Source organism: Poromitra crassiceps (assembly GCF_964638095.1).
Source record: "Poromitra crassiceps genome assembly, chromosome: 14".
Classification (NCBI taxonomy): Eukaryota; Metazoa; Chordata; class Actinopteri; order Beryciformes; family Melamphaidae; genus Poromitra; species Poromitra crassiceps.
The window spans coordinates 40,655,148-40,672,626 of NC_139633.1; the positions used below are offsets into that span (position 1 = coordinate 40,655,148).

Here is a 17,479-nt window from a genome sequence, read left to right on the forward strand (position 1 = left end):
ATGCAAGTTTAACTAAACGGTTACATATCCTCTACATTCTACATAAAATTAAGATATTATGGGTTGTTTTATTTTGTATGTTACATACGTATTGGCCAAGATATGTTACTTTATGGGGGAGTAATTCTGCCAGTTTAGATGCGGAGTGTGCGCAGCCATCTTGCCTGCGGAGTTTTTGGCAAGTCAAAACGGAAATACTATTACAAAATGACGTAATGCGGAAGCGTCCATGTGTGGGCAAAGAATAAGGTGAATAGCATGAGCAGTAGCAGTCATACTGTATCCAGTATAGCATGAGCGCTAACAGTCATTGTATCCAGTATAATCAGACCTCTTGATGTCCTTGCGGTTGAGCAGCAGCAGCTCCTGGTTGTGCTGCAGTAGGGGGTGGTACTGAGCCAGCAGGGGGTGGTACTGAGCTGTGAAGGACCTGAACTGCTGGATGCACACCAGCAACAGGTAGTAGTCTGGGTGCTCTGCATCCGTCTGCCTCAGCAAGCCCTGCACACACACACAGGGTACTGTAGGGTAAGTCACCCCTTGCTGGCTATTAACACTTTCAGTGCCACGGCCCTTGGGCAAAAGGTTGCTTGCTGTGCCACATAGGCCGCAATGCATTTTAAAACAGTCATATAATTTCTTTAATAATTACTATGTAAACACTGAACACGCACAAATAACGATGAGACTCTCTTCTATCACCTGCAAAAAAAAGTTTATTGATCCCATTTTCCGTTCTTTAGTTATGAGCCGGAGAAGATAGCTTGATTGAACGAAAAACAGAGCTTTTTTTCTACGAGCTGAGATAATGAGCCTTTTGTGAAATTAAACATTTCAAGCACATCACTGACTCTGAAGCTAATTTTCTGATGTAGTCACACCTCAAAAATAATTTCCTTCAATAAAACAGTGAAGGCAAGGGAATTTTGTTTGGAAGAATAATATTTTTAGCTGAAACCAGCAGCGCTGGCGCCTGCATGCGCTGCTGGTTGCAGCTTCTTGCTGATCTTTTGCTGCTGGTGGGCATCGGATATTCTGGCTTGCGTTTGCCAACCCTGTCCTGCTGTCTGGGTCTGTGTTGTGTACTTGGCTCTGCGTGCCCACCTCCCCTCCTCCTCCCCCCCCCCCCCGTTGTGGGAGGAGTGTCTCTCTGCTCTGCTGTTCTCTCTGCCTGTGCTCAGCACTGAAAAAGTCCGCTAGATCCTGCTTTTTTACAGCCGCGTGTACCAGCTCCCATGCTTCGAGTTGAGAATAATAACAAATCCACGGCTGATCATGTGTTGCAGCGGACACGGAGGCTGTTGCAGCGGACACCGAGGTACTCAATTGTGATAGCAGATTGGCTGCTGCAGGGGCACAGCTAAACGTTGCTTCAATGAAGCCGCTGCATACGGACGGATGCGATGCGATTTCCTTCCCCCCAATGACTTCTTCTGTGTGTTTCACTCCACGTTCTCTCATCTGGAGAGCGCTGTCGCCACCTAAGGGTTCTGTAAAATAGGTTAGACACATTCAATACCTCTGAATATTGTAAGAGGCGATGTAAGAGGCATAGATCGACACCCCCCCGTCAAAAAAAAAAATTCGAGTTATTGACGCCATTTGGCGTCGCTGGCACTCTACGGTAAATTTCTAATGACGCCATATGGCGTCGCTGGCACTGAATGTGTTAAAAAGAATGCAGGTTTAAGGCACTTCCGCCTTGGCTTCACTTTTCAGCTGCGGAGATTGCCCCTTACACAATAATCATCAGAATCATCAGCATCATTTTTGAAATGTGAGGAATGTTTTCATTTTTTCTCTTTGATCTTGTTCTTAAATCTTTATTTTTTTTATTATCCTTTTCCGCTCATCTCTATTATAAATTAGGGTTACGGGTCGGATTTGAACCCGGGGCCGGCCACGGGAAGGACTATGCCTTTGTGATATAAAAATAAAAACAACAAACAAAAAGATTGGTTGATAAATTGATATATGGCATTTTAAAGCAGCTACGGGGGAACTTTCACTTTGTGTTTATTGTAGCGGCACCTGTGGACAAAAGTGGTACTGTTCACCCGGAATGAAAACGTTTCCTGAACACCGAGGCTCTTCCCACTGTCTCCAGCGGGCTGTCTGAGGCTACATCCTCACTAGGCCGTTTTGCATGAACGGAGCATTAAGTTAATTTCTGTCCACACTCACCTCACAACTCACACTCTCTCCCTCCATACAGCTCCCCTGAAAACCAGCTATATGACCATTCACCTACACTGAGCACTGCAGTCATGTTAAATCAAAGCTTAATTGATAGGCAGGTTATAATAATAATCAAGGACATTTAGGCTATATGAAACCTAATGATTGATTGAGTTCTTTATTGATAATGAATACACAGTATATACAATATACATATATACATACACAGGCCCACCATTATCAAAAGGATAAAAACGCAATAAAGCTAACAGCTTATTTCCATTGCGGTCCTCATGATGACTGTTATAAAATGTGTACTGTTGTGTGTATGTCTGGATGTGTGTAAGTGTATAACAGTGTGAGTGCCACAAGCACTTGTCAGAGTCTGAGGGTAACGCGTGGGTGTGCCTGCCACGCAGGGGGGAGAATGATATGGGAAAGTGGGGCACAGTGAATAGTCTACATAATATGAATTCCAAATAAAATAAGTCCCGTCAGACTCACGTGCATTGAGTGTGCGTTGGTTGAGGCAAAACACAAAACATTCCTACATTCCTACAGCATAGGTCTACTCATATTATCAGATATAGGCCTACTCATATTATCAGATACAATTAAATCGAATTAAAACTCCTTAAACAAAGCAACTGTAACCTGTTGCTTGCTGGCTCGCAGCAGTGAAGCGACAGAGTGCCGACTGCAATCAAATGTGCCAAGTGTCTCTCCAACTTGCAATGTATGAGCCAGCAGCCAAAACCCAAAACCCAAAACCCAAAACCAACCCGTGCATAATATGGACAGACATCCATCAACACCTCTGCTATCCTCAATTCTTAATGGATTTTTTTTTTTTAATGTCCGGATCTCCGGATTGCAGTTATAAATTTGGCTGTGTCAACCACTCTTATATCACCACACCAGTAGATCAAAGGCCACAACCAAACTGCAAGTGTCGCCTTTCATCTCGCTGTGCATGTTCGACATGTGGAGTTATTACCACTTGCCGACACTCCTTTCCCAAAGTAATCTACTGTTAATATAATCCATGGAAGTGGACATAAAGTCTGAGTTTCTGCAATGTCAAGCTCATCTCTACAACCCGTTTCACACGGACGTAACACGTGGCGGACGCTATGCATGTGTGTGTGTGTGTGTGTGTGTGTGTGTGCGCGTACATCTGTGTGTGTGTGTGTGTGTGTGTGTGTGTGTGTGTGTGCGCGCGTACGTGTGTGTGTGTGTGTGTGCGCGTGTGTGTGCGTGTGCGTGCGCGTACCTGTGTGTGTGTGTGTGTGTGTGTGTGCGTGCATGCGTGCGTGCGTGTGTGTGGAGCCCACCTGTAACAGCAGTAGGTACTCCGGGATCCTCTGGACAGGCTGGAGCAGCAGCGTGTGGAGCGAGGGTTTAGATTCGTCACCCAGGATGTCACTCTGACGGAAGCAGCACACAGCCAATCAACGAGAGGGAAGGACAGTACGGCTCAACCCACTCAGTATGGACAGCTTCACCAGTATTTTGTATATGGTTCACTGCATGCAATCAAAATGTTCTTCTATTCCCTCCCCGTGTTATTCTCATGTCAGGCTCAACAGAGCGGTCTCTGAGCAGAGGCTGAAACAACTGCGGTGAAGCCAGCCTACTCACGCTGTTGCCTCGTCAAGCCAGCCGCTCCTACATTTCAAGGGCGCCCTTATTGCAGACCTTACGGTAAATACACCGCGCGTTGACCAACTTCAGGGTTTCAAAATAAAATGTCAGGTTTTTGAAAGGCAATAACAGAGATGTGTCGAATTGTCGATGATTTTACCAGCCAGCCAGTGTATTCTACACTGATTTTGAGTCATTAGGTCACATGACCTGGAAGGTATTCAGCCGTAAATGCTTATTTTTCGATAAAGAAAATAATATGAAATATATGGAGTATTAAACTCCAATAAAAATAGGTGTGTCCTAACCAGGCTGTGCAGTAATGCCATTCTACATTGATTTCGAGTCATTAGGTCATATGACCTGGGAGTTATTGAGCCGAAAAGCCACATTTTTCCATAAAAAAATGAATTATGAAATTTGGGGAGTATTAAACTCCAATAAAAAAAGGTGTGTCCTAACCAGGCAGTGTAGTAATGTCATTCTACATTGACTTTGAGTCATTAGCTCATATGACCTGGGAGTTATTGAGCCGAAAAGCCACATTTTTCAGAAAATGCATGTTTCCATAAAGAAATTAATCATGAAATATGGGGAGTATTAAACTCCAATAAAAAAAGGTGTGTCCTAACCAGGCAGTCTAGTAATATGATTCTACATTGATTTTGAGTCATTCGGTCATATGACCTGGGAGTTATTGAGCCGAAAAGCCACATTTTTCCATAAAAAAATGAATTATGAAATTTGGGAAGTATTAAACTCCAATAAAAGAAGGTGTGTCCTAACCAGGCAGTGTAGTAATGTCATTCTACATTGACTTTGAGTCATTCGGTCATATGACCTGGGAGTTATTGAGCCGAAAAGCCACATTTTTCCATAAAAAAATGAATTATGAAATTTGGGGAGTATTAAACTCCAATAAAAGAAGGTGTGTCCTAACCAGGCAGTGTAGTAATGTCATTCTACATTGACTTTGAGTCATTAGGTCATATGACCTGGGAGTTATTGAGCCGAAAAGCCACATTTTTCCATAAAAAAATGAATTATGAAATTTGGGGAGTATTAAACTCCAATAAAAGAAGGTGTGTCCTAACCAGGCAGTGTAGTAATGTCATTCTACATTGACTTTGAGTCATTAGCTCATATGACCTGGGAGTTATTGAGCCGAAAAGCCACATTTTTCCATAAAAAAATGAATTATGAAATTTGGGGAGTATTAAACTCCAATAAATGAAGGTGTGTCCTAACCAGGCAGTGTAGTAATGACATTACTACACTGCCTGGTTAGGACACACCTTTTTTTATTGGAGTGTAATACTCCCCATATTTCATGATTAATTTCTTTATGGAAACATGCATTTTCTGAAAAATGTGGCTTTTCGGCTCAATAACTCCCAGGTCATATGAGCTAATGACTCAAAGTCAATGTAGAATGACATTACTACACTGCCTGGTTAGGACACACCTTTTTTTATTGGAGTTTAATACTCCCCAAATTTCATAATTCATTTTTTTATGGAAAAATGTGGCTTTTCGGCTCAATAACTCCCAGGTCATATGAGCTAATGACTCAAAGTCAATGTAGAATGACATTACTACACTGCCTGGTTAGGACACACCTTCTTTTATTGGAGTTTAATACTCCCCAAATTTCATAATTTATTTTTTTATGGAAAAATGTGGCTTTTCGGCTCAATAACTCCCAGGTCATATGAGCTAATGACTCAAAGTCAATGTAGAATGACATTACTACACTGCCTGGTTAGGACACACCTTCTTTTATTGGAGTTTAATACTCCCCAAATTTCATAATTCATTTTTTTATGGAAAAATGTGGCTTTTCGGCTCAATAACTCCCAGGTCATATAACCTAATGACTCAAAGTCAATGTAGAATGACATTACTACACTGCCTGGTTAGGACACACCTTCTTTTATTGGAGTTTAATACTCCCCAAATTTCATAATTCATTTTTTTATGGAAAAATGTGGCTTTTCGGCTCAATAACTCCCAGGTCATATGAGCTAATGACTCAAAGTCAATGTAGAATGACATTACTACACTGCCTGGTTAGGACACACCTTTTTTTATTGGAGTTTAATACTCCCCAAATTTCATAATTCATTTTTTTATGGAAAAATGTGGCTTTTCGGCTCAATAACTCCCAGGTCATATGACCGAATGACTCAAAATCAATGTAGAATCATATTACTAGACTGCCTGGTTAGGACACACCTTTTTTTATTGGAGTTTAATACTCCCCATATTTCATGATTAATTTCTTTATGGAAACATGCATTTTCTGAAAAATGTGGCTTTTCGGCTCAATAACTCCCAGGTCATATGAGCTAATGACTCAAAGTCAATGTAGAATGACATTACTACACTGCCTGGTTAGGACACACCTTTTTTTATTGGAGTTTAATACTCCCCAAATTTCATAATTCATTTTTTTATGGAAAAATGTGGCTTTTCGGCTCAATAACTCCCAGGTCATATGAGCTAATGACTCAAAGTCAATGTAGAATGACATTACTACACTGCCTGGTTAGGACACACCTTTTTTTATTGGAGTTTAATACTCCCCAAATTTCATAATTCATTTTTTAATGGAAAAATGTGGCTTTTCGGCTCAATAACTCCCAGGTCATATGAGCTAATGACTCAAAGTCAATGTAGAATGACATTACTACACTGCCTGGTTAGGACACACCTTTTTTCATTGGAGTTTAATACTCCCCATATTTCATGATTAATTTCTTTATGGAAACATGCATTTTCTGAAAAATTCGCCTTTTCGGCTCAATAACTCCCAGGTCATATGACCGAATGACTCAAAATCAATGTAGAATCATATTACTAGACTGCCTGGTTAGGACACACCTTTTTTTATTGGAGTGTAATACTCCCCATATTTCATGATTAATTTCTTTATGGAAACATGCATTTTCTGAAAAATGTGGCTTTTCGGCTCAATAACTCCCAGGTCATATGAGCTAATGACTCAAAGTCAATGTAGAATGACATTACTACACTGCCTGGTTAGGACACACCTTTTTTTATTGGAGTTTAATACTCCCCAAATTTCATAATTCATTTTTTTATGGAAAAATGTGGCTTTTCGGCTCAATAACTCCCAGGTCATATGAGCTAATGACTCAAAGTCAATGTAGAATGACATTACTACACTGCCTGGTTAGGACACACCTTCTTTTATTGGAGTTTAATACTCCCCAAATTTCATAATTTATTTTTTTATGGAAAAATGTGGCTTTTCGGCTCAATAACTCCCAGGTCATATGAGCTAATGACTCAAAGTCAATGTAGAATGACATTACTACACTGCCTGGTTAGGACACACCTTTTTTCATTGGAGTTTAATACTCCCCATATTTCATGATTAATTTCTTTATGGAAACATGCATTTTCTGAAAAATTCGCCTTTTCGGCTCAATAACTCCCAGGTCATATGACCGAATGACTCAAAATCAATGTAGAATCATATTACTAGACTGCCTGGTTAGGACACACCTTTTTTTATTGGAGTGTAATACTCCCCATATTTCATGATTAATTTCTTTATGGAAACATGCATTTTCTGAAAAATGTGGCTTTTCGGCTCAATAACTCCCAGGTCATATGAGCTAATGACTCAAAGTCAATGTAGAATGACATTACTACACTGCCTGGTTAGGACACACCTTTTTTTATTGGAGTTTAATACTCCCCAAATTTCATAATTCATTTTTTTATGGAAAAATGTGGCTTTTCGGCTCAATAACTCCCAGGTCATATGAGCTAATGACTCAAAGTCAATGTAGAATGACATTACTACACTGCCTGGTTAGGACACACCTTCTTTTATTGGAGTTTAATACTCCCCAAATTTCATAATTCATTTTTTTATGGAAAAATTTGGCTTTTCGGCTCAATAACTCCCAGGTCATATGACCTAATGACTCGAAATCAATGTAGAATGGCATTACTGCACAGCCTGGTTAGGACACACCTATTTTTATTGGAGTTTAATACTCCATATATTTCATATTATTTTCTTTATCGAAAAATAAGCATTTACGGCTGAATACCTTCCAGGTCATGTGACCTAATGACTCAAAATCAGTGTAGAATAGACCAAATCACCGTGACGTCACCATGTAAACAAATTTACTTCCGGGTACCACTTGGGAAAGGCGGCAGGTTTAAATGTGCGTGTTGTCATATAAATGCTGTCAAACCCTCTCGTTGTTTTCGGCCGACTACTTTCAATTTAAATGGTTAAACGGTTGGTAAACATGCTTGTCCGACGTATCTAGCCTTTCTTCTGTGTTTGTTTTATGTAGTGTTAGCTAGCTAATAAAGTTTGTTTGTCTGTCAAACTCGCTGTTTTTTTACGTTACAGACAGAGTAACCTCGCGTCACCAGGCTCTTCTCGGCGAGAAAGAGCCTGGTACAGACAGAGCTACTGACGCCAGGTCAATTTAATTTAGCTTCAAGTCTACTCTAGTCTGGTCCAACAGGTAAATTAGCTAGTCTGGTCTCCACTAACGTTAGTGAAAGTGTTGTTATGAATGATATTAAACAACAACACAACACGGACGAACCATTTTTGTCTTCTTTGTCTGTTTTTGTCTTCAACATGTCAGTTTGTGCCGTCCACCGCCATTATAATGTGTGGACCTCAGGGGTACCCGGAAGTAAATGTAAACATCCCGCTGATTTGGTCTATACACTGGCTGGCTGGTAAAATCATCGACAAATCGACACATCTCTGTTATTGCCTTTCAAAAACCTGACATTTTATTTTGAAACCCTGAAGTTGGTCAACGCGCGGTGTATTTACCGTAAGGTCTGCAATAAGGGCGCCCTTGAAATGTAGGAGCGGCTGGCTTGACGAGGCAACAGCGTGAGTAGGCTGGCTTCACCGCAGTCTGAAACAGGACTGCATGGTTGGCTTTTCTGGTAATAGTCACAGCAAACACTTTTTGAACTGTTTCGCTGTCATGGAACTGGGAATTACATAAGTCAAGTCAAGTCAAGTTTATTATTTGTATAGTCCTAATTCACAAGCATGTCTCAGAGGGCTTCATACCCTCAGAGGGTATGTATGACATGACCATGTCATATATACAGTATACAGTATATATATATATATATATATCCTATCCTGTCATGTCACAAGCTGTCATATCCTATCCTGTGATGTCACAAGCTGTCATATCCTATCCTGTGATGTCATGTCACATGCTGTCAGGGGTCACCTCGAGCAGCGCAGCAGATTTCATGGAGCTGGAGGTGAGCATGCTGACCGCTGACAGACAGTCTGGCAGCTCCTTCAGGTAAGACACATAGAAGTCCAAGAAATCACTCTGGAGAGAGAGAGAGAGAGACAGAGAGAGAGAGAGACAGAGAGAGACAGAGAGAGAGACAGAGACAGAGAGAGAGGCAGAGAGAGACAGAGACAGAGACAGAGACAGAGACAGAGAGAGAGAGACAGAGACAGAGACAGAGACAGAGAGAGAGAGAGGGGGGGGGGGGGGTGAGTATTGCCCCTCAGTCCCGGGGCAAAAAAATACATGCAGGACTCAATTCTCCCCCAATTAGCTGATTTCCTCCAACTCACTCGCTGCCAATTAGCCACACATTGCCCTCAATAGAATAGATTCATATCCTTATAGAGTGAAGAGCGCCACCTGCTGTCTATTTCTAAACACTACACTGTATGTAACTTTAGAGAGGGAGGTTGATTCTGCTGCCAATCAAATGTGTGCTCCCGTGTGTGCTTGTTCTTCACTTGCGGCCCGTCTAACTGAACAGGACGTGGGGGCGGCTGTAGCTCAGGAGGCAGTGGCGTGCCGTCCATTAGGCGAACTAGGCAAATGCTAAGGGCGCTTGAGCCGTTAGGGGCGCCAGAGAGGGTAAATTTTTTTTTTTTTTTTTTTTTTTTTTTTACAAATACTTTTTCATGATAATAGGCCTACTATTATTTTACAATAGTAGACAAAAAATAAGCAGAACAACGTCTTAAGTCTTTAAATAATTGTGAAATCATTTTTCTAATTCTGGCTTTCTGGCTGCCTGGGCTGCAGCACTTTCACCATGGTCCCTAATCCATACCACCCCACCCCCTGCGTGGCCCCTTCTACCTGCTCGGAGCTTTTTCCCAGAGTGGGGGAAGGGAGCTGGAAGGTGGGTGCTGAGGGTGCTGCAGCACCCCCTGGTGGCAAGAAATGGGATTTTCGAAATTGTTGGATTTGGCTGTCTTGTGTTTATACCACCAACAAACACCAAAAAACAGTTTGTGCTTCCCAGCTCTAATCTTATTTCATACGCTCTCTCTTCAAAAGTGTTTGATTTTCATCATAATCTGGTTTTCCATAATAATAATAATAAGTTCAGTGTTTATGCCTGTGTTGCTGTCTGTTGTAGTGTAAAACGACTAAAGGGAGAGCAGGTGCTTACATGAAAGTGAGTGAGAAAAGGAGAAGATACTGAATAATGACATCACAACAGTATAATCCTAATGTTAATTTAAAATTAAATATTCTTCTAAATATGGATGAAAGTCCAAAAAATGTCAAATTTTCTTTGGCGCTGCCCTCGCGGGCAGCACCGAGATTCCCTTCCTTACAGCACCCCCTACCTAAAAGTACTTACAGCGCCACTGGGGAAGGGCGATTATATTTTCTTTGGGGGAGGGGGGAGGGGGGGGGGGCACCAGCAAAAATCTTGCCTAGGGCACCAACTTGGTCAGGCACGCCACTGTCAGGAGGTAGAGCGGGTCGGCCACTAATCGCTTTGGATAAAAGAGGTCGGTGGTTCGATTCCTGCCTCCTCCAGTCTGCATGTCGAAGTGTCCTTTGGCAAGACACTGAACCCCAAATTGCTCCTGATGGTGTGCCAGCACCCTGCGTGGTAACCTGCCGCCATTGGTGTGTGAATGGGTGAATGTACCTACTGACTGTAAAGCGCTTTGGATAAAAGCGCTATATATATGCAGGCCATTTACCATTTTACACTCAGCCAGTCAGAGCCCTGAAGCCCCGCCCCGCTGTGATGTGACGGTGTTTATATCAAACAGCCCCTGCTGCACTGATGACACACAGCTGAGCGGTCCGCTTGGCTTGTTTAGTCAAAGTTTATTCATATTGAACCTGTCGCGTGTCCAAATTGCACCCAATCCGACACTGGACTTTCCTCAGGTTCCCAGCAACACACACGCCCCATTGTGTAGTGGATCGGACAAGCGGTTCTGGAGATATGCCACACAGAGATTCCTGGCATTAGTGGAGAGATGATCTTTTGTTTTGATTTAGTGCTACAAATCATTTTGTAACAGTACAGTACGTCACATTCTCAAATGTCTCATTTTGTCACATACCTCTTCATAAGGGCAGTGGATGGTCTTATCGTCCTGCACTGTCTCACTGCTCTGAATAAAATGTGCCGTTGTCTTTGATCTCTTGCTGTCAGCATGTCTCAGCGCAGGAGTTTCAGATGTCATGTAACGTAACGTACATGAAATGTAACGTAACGTAACGTAACGTACACCACGGCAATTAAAGTGCTTCTGATTCATTGTGAACGCCGAGGCTACGCGCTGAGCGATTTGTGCCTTTAATGGAAGCCCGTGTTTGTATCCGCAATCGAATCAGACACAGTCACAAGACGTCAGCCCATCACACAGCAGATCATCCATCACACAACAGATCAGCCCATCACACACTCACCCCCTCACAAGACGTCAGCCCATCACACAACAGATCAGCCCATCACACACTCACCCCCTCACAAGACGTCAGCCCATCACACAGCAGATCATCTGGTTAATCTTCCGCTGATCGACAAATCGACTAACCTTGCAGCTCTATAAATTAAAGACGTATTTTGATTTATTTGAATAACTTTTAGAGGCTTGGAGGTGGTAAAAAAAAAAGGAGAAATCCACAAGAAATAAAGCAAAAATAAAATAAATCTTTGAAACAACAACAAAAGTCACAATTTGGTGGGTCCAAAATGTTTTCTGTATCCTGCCCTGTCATCTCACGCCCCCTTAGATTAATGCAGTGGTCCCGACCCCCAGGTTGGGAACCACTGATCTGAGTTTGAGCTTATTCGTGTTGTGGCTTTTACCTCTTTGCTGGTGAGCCGCATGAATACATCTCCCATGATGCCTTGCCACTGGCACTTGAGCACGCGCTCCTGGAGGGTGTGGAGGAGCTCCAGGTGCTGCTGGATCAGAAACCTGAGGGAGCTGGGGAACGGGCTGGGAGAGGGAGAGAGGGAAGGAGAGAGTGAGAGGGAGAAATTAAAACAAGAAAAAACAGTTAAAACAAAACTACATCACCTATTGGCAAACAAACTAATCCACCGCTGATCCAACAGGTGTTTAAAGTTGAGCATTTATAGTGAATTGATTTGTGGATTTTCTAAAGAATGCCTATGGAAAACCTCCCCAACTCAACTCAACTGACATCATGAATGAAATGGATGTTGATTGAAGCCTGGCAGCTATTGTGTTGGAATATGCGGGTAACAGGAGCACAGCGGATGCAGTAGCACACGTGCTCCACACCGCCCTCTCCCACCTGGAGGGGAAGGACACCTATGTGAGAATGCTGTTCGTGGACTACAGCTCAGCATTCAACAGCATAGTACCCTCCAGGCTGGTAAGCAAACTCAAGGATCTGGGACTAAGCACAGCAATGTGTGACTGGATCCTGGACTTTCTAACAGACCGCCGCCAGGTGGTGAGAGTGGGCAACCTCACCTCCTCCCCACTGACCATCAGCATAGGAGCGCCACAGGGGTGCGTCTCCAGCCCCTTCTGGTATGACCTCTACACCCACGACTGCATGGCGACTCAAACTTCAAACACCATCGTGAAGTTTGCAGACGACACAGCGGTCGTGAGGCGGATCTCCAGGAGCGACGAGACAGCCTACGGAAAGGAGGTGGAGGCCCTGGAACAATGGTGTCAGGACAACCACCTCTCTCTGAACGTCTCCAAGACAAAGGAGATCATTGTAGACTACAGGAGGGGGGGGCGCACACCCCCCAATCACCATCAACGGCACAGTTGTGGAAAGGGTGGACAGCTTCAAGTACCTGGGAGTAAATATCCACCAGGACCTGACATGGGCCAACCACACCGCCACTGTTGTCAAAAAGGCCCAACAGCGACTACACGGACTCAGGCGCCTGAAGAAATTCGGGCTAAGGCCAAAAATCCTCAGGGACTTCTACAGAGGCAATATTGAAAGCCTGCTGACTGGCTGCTTCACCACCTGGTACGGGAACTGCACCACCATGGACCGCAGGGCGCTAAGAAGGGTGAGGCGCGCGGCCCAGCACGTAACAGGATGTGAGCTGCCAGAACTGCAAAATCTGTACAACCAGCGGTGCCTCAGGAGGTCCCTGAAGATCATCAAAGACCCAAACCACCCCCACAACAGTCTGTTCTCCCTGCTACCCTCAGGGAGGAGATACAGGGTCCCAAGAGCACGCACAAATCGCTTGAGGGACAGTTTCTTCTCACAGGCCACGAGACTCCTTAAAGGAGAATTTCGTTTTTTTACACCACGGTCCTCATTTCCAGTTTAGAATATGATGTTTTACTCACCGAAATAGCTTCGCTTCATTTGGAGGCCCACGGAAGATTTTGAGCTCCGAGTAGTCTCCTCAAACAGGCTATAACGAGAGCCTGCGGCGAGTGCGGGGCATGCTGCACACACTCTGTAAATGACACTTTTTCGGTCACATCGCGGTTCATTATGGTTGTAAATATAATTATTTAGCTAATAGCTAGAAGCTAAGCTAACAACAACAAAAGAGTCGGCTCCGATCTGCCCCGGATGCGGTTACAGTGCTCATCTTCTTCTTCTGTGGTTTCTCTGAAGAAGTGTGGTAAGAAGAGAAACCACAGAAGAAGATGAACACTGTAACCCCATCCGGGGCAGATCTACGTTGACTGTTGTGTTGGTGTTAGCTTAGCTTCTAGCTATTAGCTAAATAATTATATTTACAACCATAATGAACCGCGATGTGACCGAAAAAGTGTCATTTACAGAGTGTGTGCAGCATGCCCCGCACTCGCCGCAGGCTCTCGTTATAGCCTGTTTGAGGAGACTACTCGGAGCTCAAAATCTTCCGTGGGCCTCCAAATGAAGCGAAACTATTTCGGTGAGTAAAACATCATATTCTAAACTGGAAATGAGGACCGTGGTGTAAAAAAACGAAATTCTCCTTTAACATATACAAATAGTGTAGTAGCCGTACTGTACCACACTGTAGATGCTACCATTATGTATGACTAATGTTCAATAGTATGTTTAATTAGGTATACGCTATTTGCACCTAACAGAATGTTATTATGTTTAATTATGTTTAAAGTATGTTCATGTCATTTGCACTATGGGCAGTGAATATGCCACTGTCTGTGGCGTGTCTTACTGCTTTATTGCTTGTTGCCTCTTGTTTTTATTTATATATCTTTTATTTTTTGCACTATGTTGTAACGGAGCCTACAGCACAAGAATTTCACACGTGATACTTGTACTACGAAGTGACAATAAAAATCTTGAATCTTGAATCTTGAATCGTAACGGCTTCACCAGTGATGTGATTGGAGTTGTGCGTAGGTGCACTACGGCACGTTAAAGAACAGCACTACACCCGTCAGTAGACTTTGGTAGAAGATGGTCCTCTGAGTGGGCCATGGTGAGAAATACGCCGGTCGGTCTCTGTATCGTTTTCACTAGTCTCTCCCCAGACTCAATTATTACGTTGAATGGCTGCGCTCCGCATACTACATACAGTAAATGAGTCTGTGCCACTTCACAGCCACTGCTGGGGTTTGAGGGTGCGCGCGTCTAGGGGAGTGAAATTGAATGAGTGACAGGTCGTAGCACCAATGAGAGAGTGGTTCGAAAAATGGGCTGCCGCCTCCCATGCCCCCGTCACTGATTCCAAAGTCGTTACTGATATGGTGAAGACTGAATCCACCACTGGCCAATCACTGGCCAAGTGAACGGTTCACTTCCGACCCCAGCCGGTCCCAGAGACCTAGAGAGAGATCTGCAGCATGCAGTAACATAGTAAGAACATGTAAGAACTCTCATGAGTCTGGCGTTGAGACTAGGTTTTCACAGACTGGATTTCTTGGAGATATTGTGACAAAGTCATTGTTGTAGCAAGAGGCAGCAGAGCTCTCTGTATAGCTGACAGATGACTGGAGATAATATTGTGCTACAGGGATGCAAGAGACACATCTAAAGTCTGCTTTAATGCATGTTCAGCCTTCAGACCTACTGTACTGTAGCTCGTATACTGTGGCATTCACAAATCACAATCACTTTTATTGCCACAGTAGATAATCCGATTACATAGGAGGAATGTGACTTCGTGTAAGTATGCAGCGTAGCGGTCACATCAATGGTCAGAAGACAAAAATATATACAGAAGACAAAAATGTATACAGAAGACAAATGACCCAAAAAAATCCAAAGTGCAGTCCAACATATCTTTAAAGTGACGTATGATGGGGACAGGTGGGGGGGGACATTCTGGTCTGTTGTTGAGCCGGTGTCAACTACTAGTCTGGGCACCTTTCACCCCGCTTTTTGTCATGGGGCGTAAACCACGGAACCAGAATGAACACCGGAAGGCAGTGCGCCAAAAAACGTCTTTGTTGCCGTTAGCTTGACGTCTCTTGCCTCGATTAATTGTCTGATGCAAAGCTTCTGTATTGGCTTAAAATATGTGAGATTGTGAATCCGCAATGTTTCTAAAAGAACTTTTTCAAAAACTTCGTTCGGTACGTCCATCTTTTGTTTTGTTGTTTGCCGTCCTGATACTTGTGTCAAATTGTCAAGTTAACGTAAAAGTTGACGAGCTAGAAACGCTGCCCTTCCTGTCTAGGGCGGGCTCTAGGCCGGAACCAGGTAGGGTGACAAAATCAATTGTGAAGGGAAGCCAGGCTCTTTCTCGCCGAGAAGAGCCTGGTGACGCGAGGTTAGTCAACTACAGATGACATCACGGCTTCACGCGGGGTCCTACGACTACAGATGACATCACGGCTTCACGCTGGTCCTGCGACTTCAGATGACATCACGGCTTCACGCTGGTCCTGCGACTTCAGATGACATCACGGCTTCACGCTGGTCCTGCGACTTCAGATGACATCACGGCTTCACGCTGGTCCTGCGACTTCAGATGACATCACGGCTTCACGCTGGTCCTGCGACTACAGATGACATCACGGCTTCACGCTGGTCCTGTGACTACAGATGACATCACGGCTTCACGCGGGGTCCTACGACTACAGATGACATCACGGCTTCACGCTGGTCCTGCGACTTCAGATGACATCACGGCTTCACGCTGGTCCTGTGACTACAGATGACATCACGGCTTCACGCTGGTCCTGCGACTACAGATGACATCACGGCTTCACGCTGGTCCTGCGACTACAGATGACATCACGGCTTCACGCTGGTCCTGCGACTTCAGATGACATCACAGGCTTCACGCGGGTCCTGCGACTTCAGATGACATCACAGGCTTCACGCTGGTCCTGCGACTTCAGATGACATCACAGGCTTCACGCTGGTCCTGCGACTACAGATGACATCACGGCTTCACGCTGGTCCTGCGACTTCAGATGACATCACAGGCTTCACGCGGGTCCTACGACTTCAGATGACATCACAGGCTTCACGCGGGTCCTGTGACTTCAGATGACATCACAGGCTTCACGCGGGTCCTGTGACTACAGATGACATCACGGCTTCACATGGGGTCCTGCGACTACAGATGACATCACGGCTTCACGCTGGTCCTGCGACTTCAGATGACATCACAGGCTTCACGCGGGTCCTGTGACTTCAGATGACATCACGGCTTCACGCGGGTCCTACGACTACAGATGACATCACGGCTTCACATGGGGTCCTGCGACTACAGATGACATCACGGCTTCACGCATTGTGATTGTATATCGGGCACGAGGGATTAACATGCTCAAAATGTCTGACACTCTTAGATTAGCTAACAAGCTACTGTAAGCTACTGATGTTATCAGACATCTGCGCATGTTAATTCATTCCTGGCCATATACGTATTTAACGTCTTATCAGGAGTGTGCCTCCCAGCCAAATACGTGTTTGACGTGTTTTTGTTTTTATTAGAGCTTAGCGTAGTTCAAAGACTTCCCCAGCCTGTGACATGGTATCAGGTCCCTGGCCTCAAAGACAAGCCGACAACACGTGAACAAACAACTACGCAGCTGTTGTTTTGAAATGGGGGAGGAGGAAATAACAGAAAACGGAGAAACGCTGCCTGTTGCAGAGTAGGAGAAACGCCATTGAAACGCCCCTCGGCGCGCTGCGCTGGTCGCCTTGCTGCAGGGCAGCGAACCTGGATGAGTTGTTCGCGGTAGTCAAACCCGTGACCAACATGATCGATCCGGTTCCAGCGCCTGGTCCCAAACCCAAGCCGGACCCCGTTCCTGTGTCCCAGCCCGAACGAGAGGAGGAGGAAGAGAACGAGGACAACACAGCAACAGACAGGAGCCATTTTTCAGAGCGCATTTGCGCCGTGCAAAGACCCGCCGGGATTACATTGAAAGTGACTATAGGCTCTTTCAAACACAGATCAC

The 17,479-nt window shown here is 44.3% G+C and overlaps 1 protein-coding gene across 1 annotated transcript in view; it reads right to left on the minus strand.

Moving 5' to 3' along the window:
• The window catches only part of arhgef33 (Rho guanine nucleotide exchange factor (GEF) 33), a gene marked incomplete at both ends in the record, with an annotated part of 57,609 nt that overhangs the window by 17,663 nt on the left and 22,467 nt on the right, over positions 1-17,479 (minus strand). The window contains 4 exons of the mRNA XM_083650789.1: positions 332-501; positions 3,513-3,605; positions 9,084-9,191; positions 11,956-12,088. Coding sequence (XP_083506915.1) covers positions 332-501; positions 3,513-3,605; positions 9,084-9,191; positions 11,956-12,088 — 504 coding nt within the window. The remainder of the gene's footprint in view (positions 1-331; positions 502-3,512; positions 3,606-9,083; positions 9,192-11,955; positions 12,089-17,479) is intronic.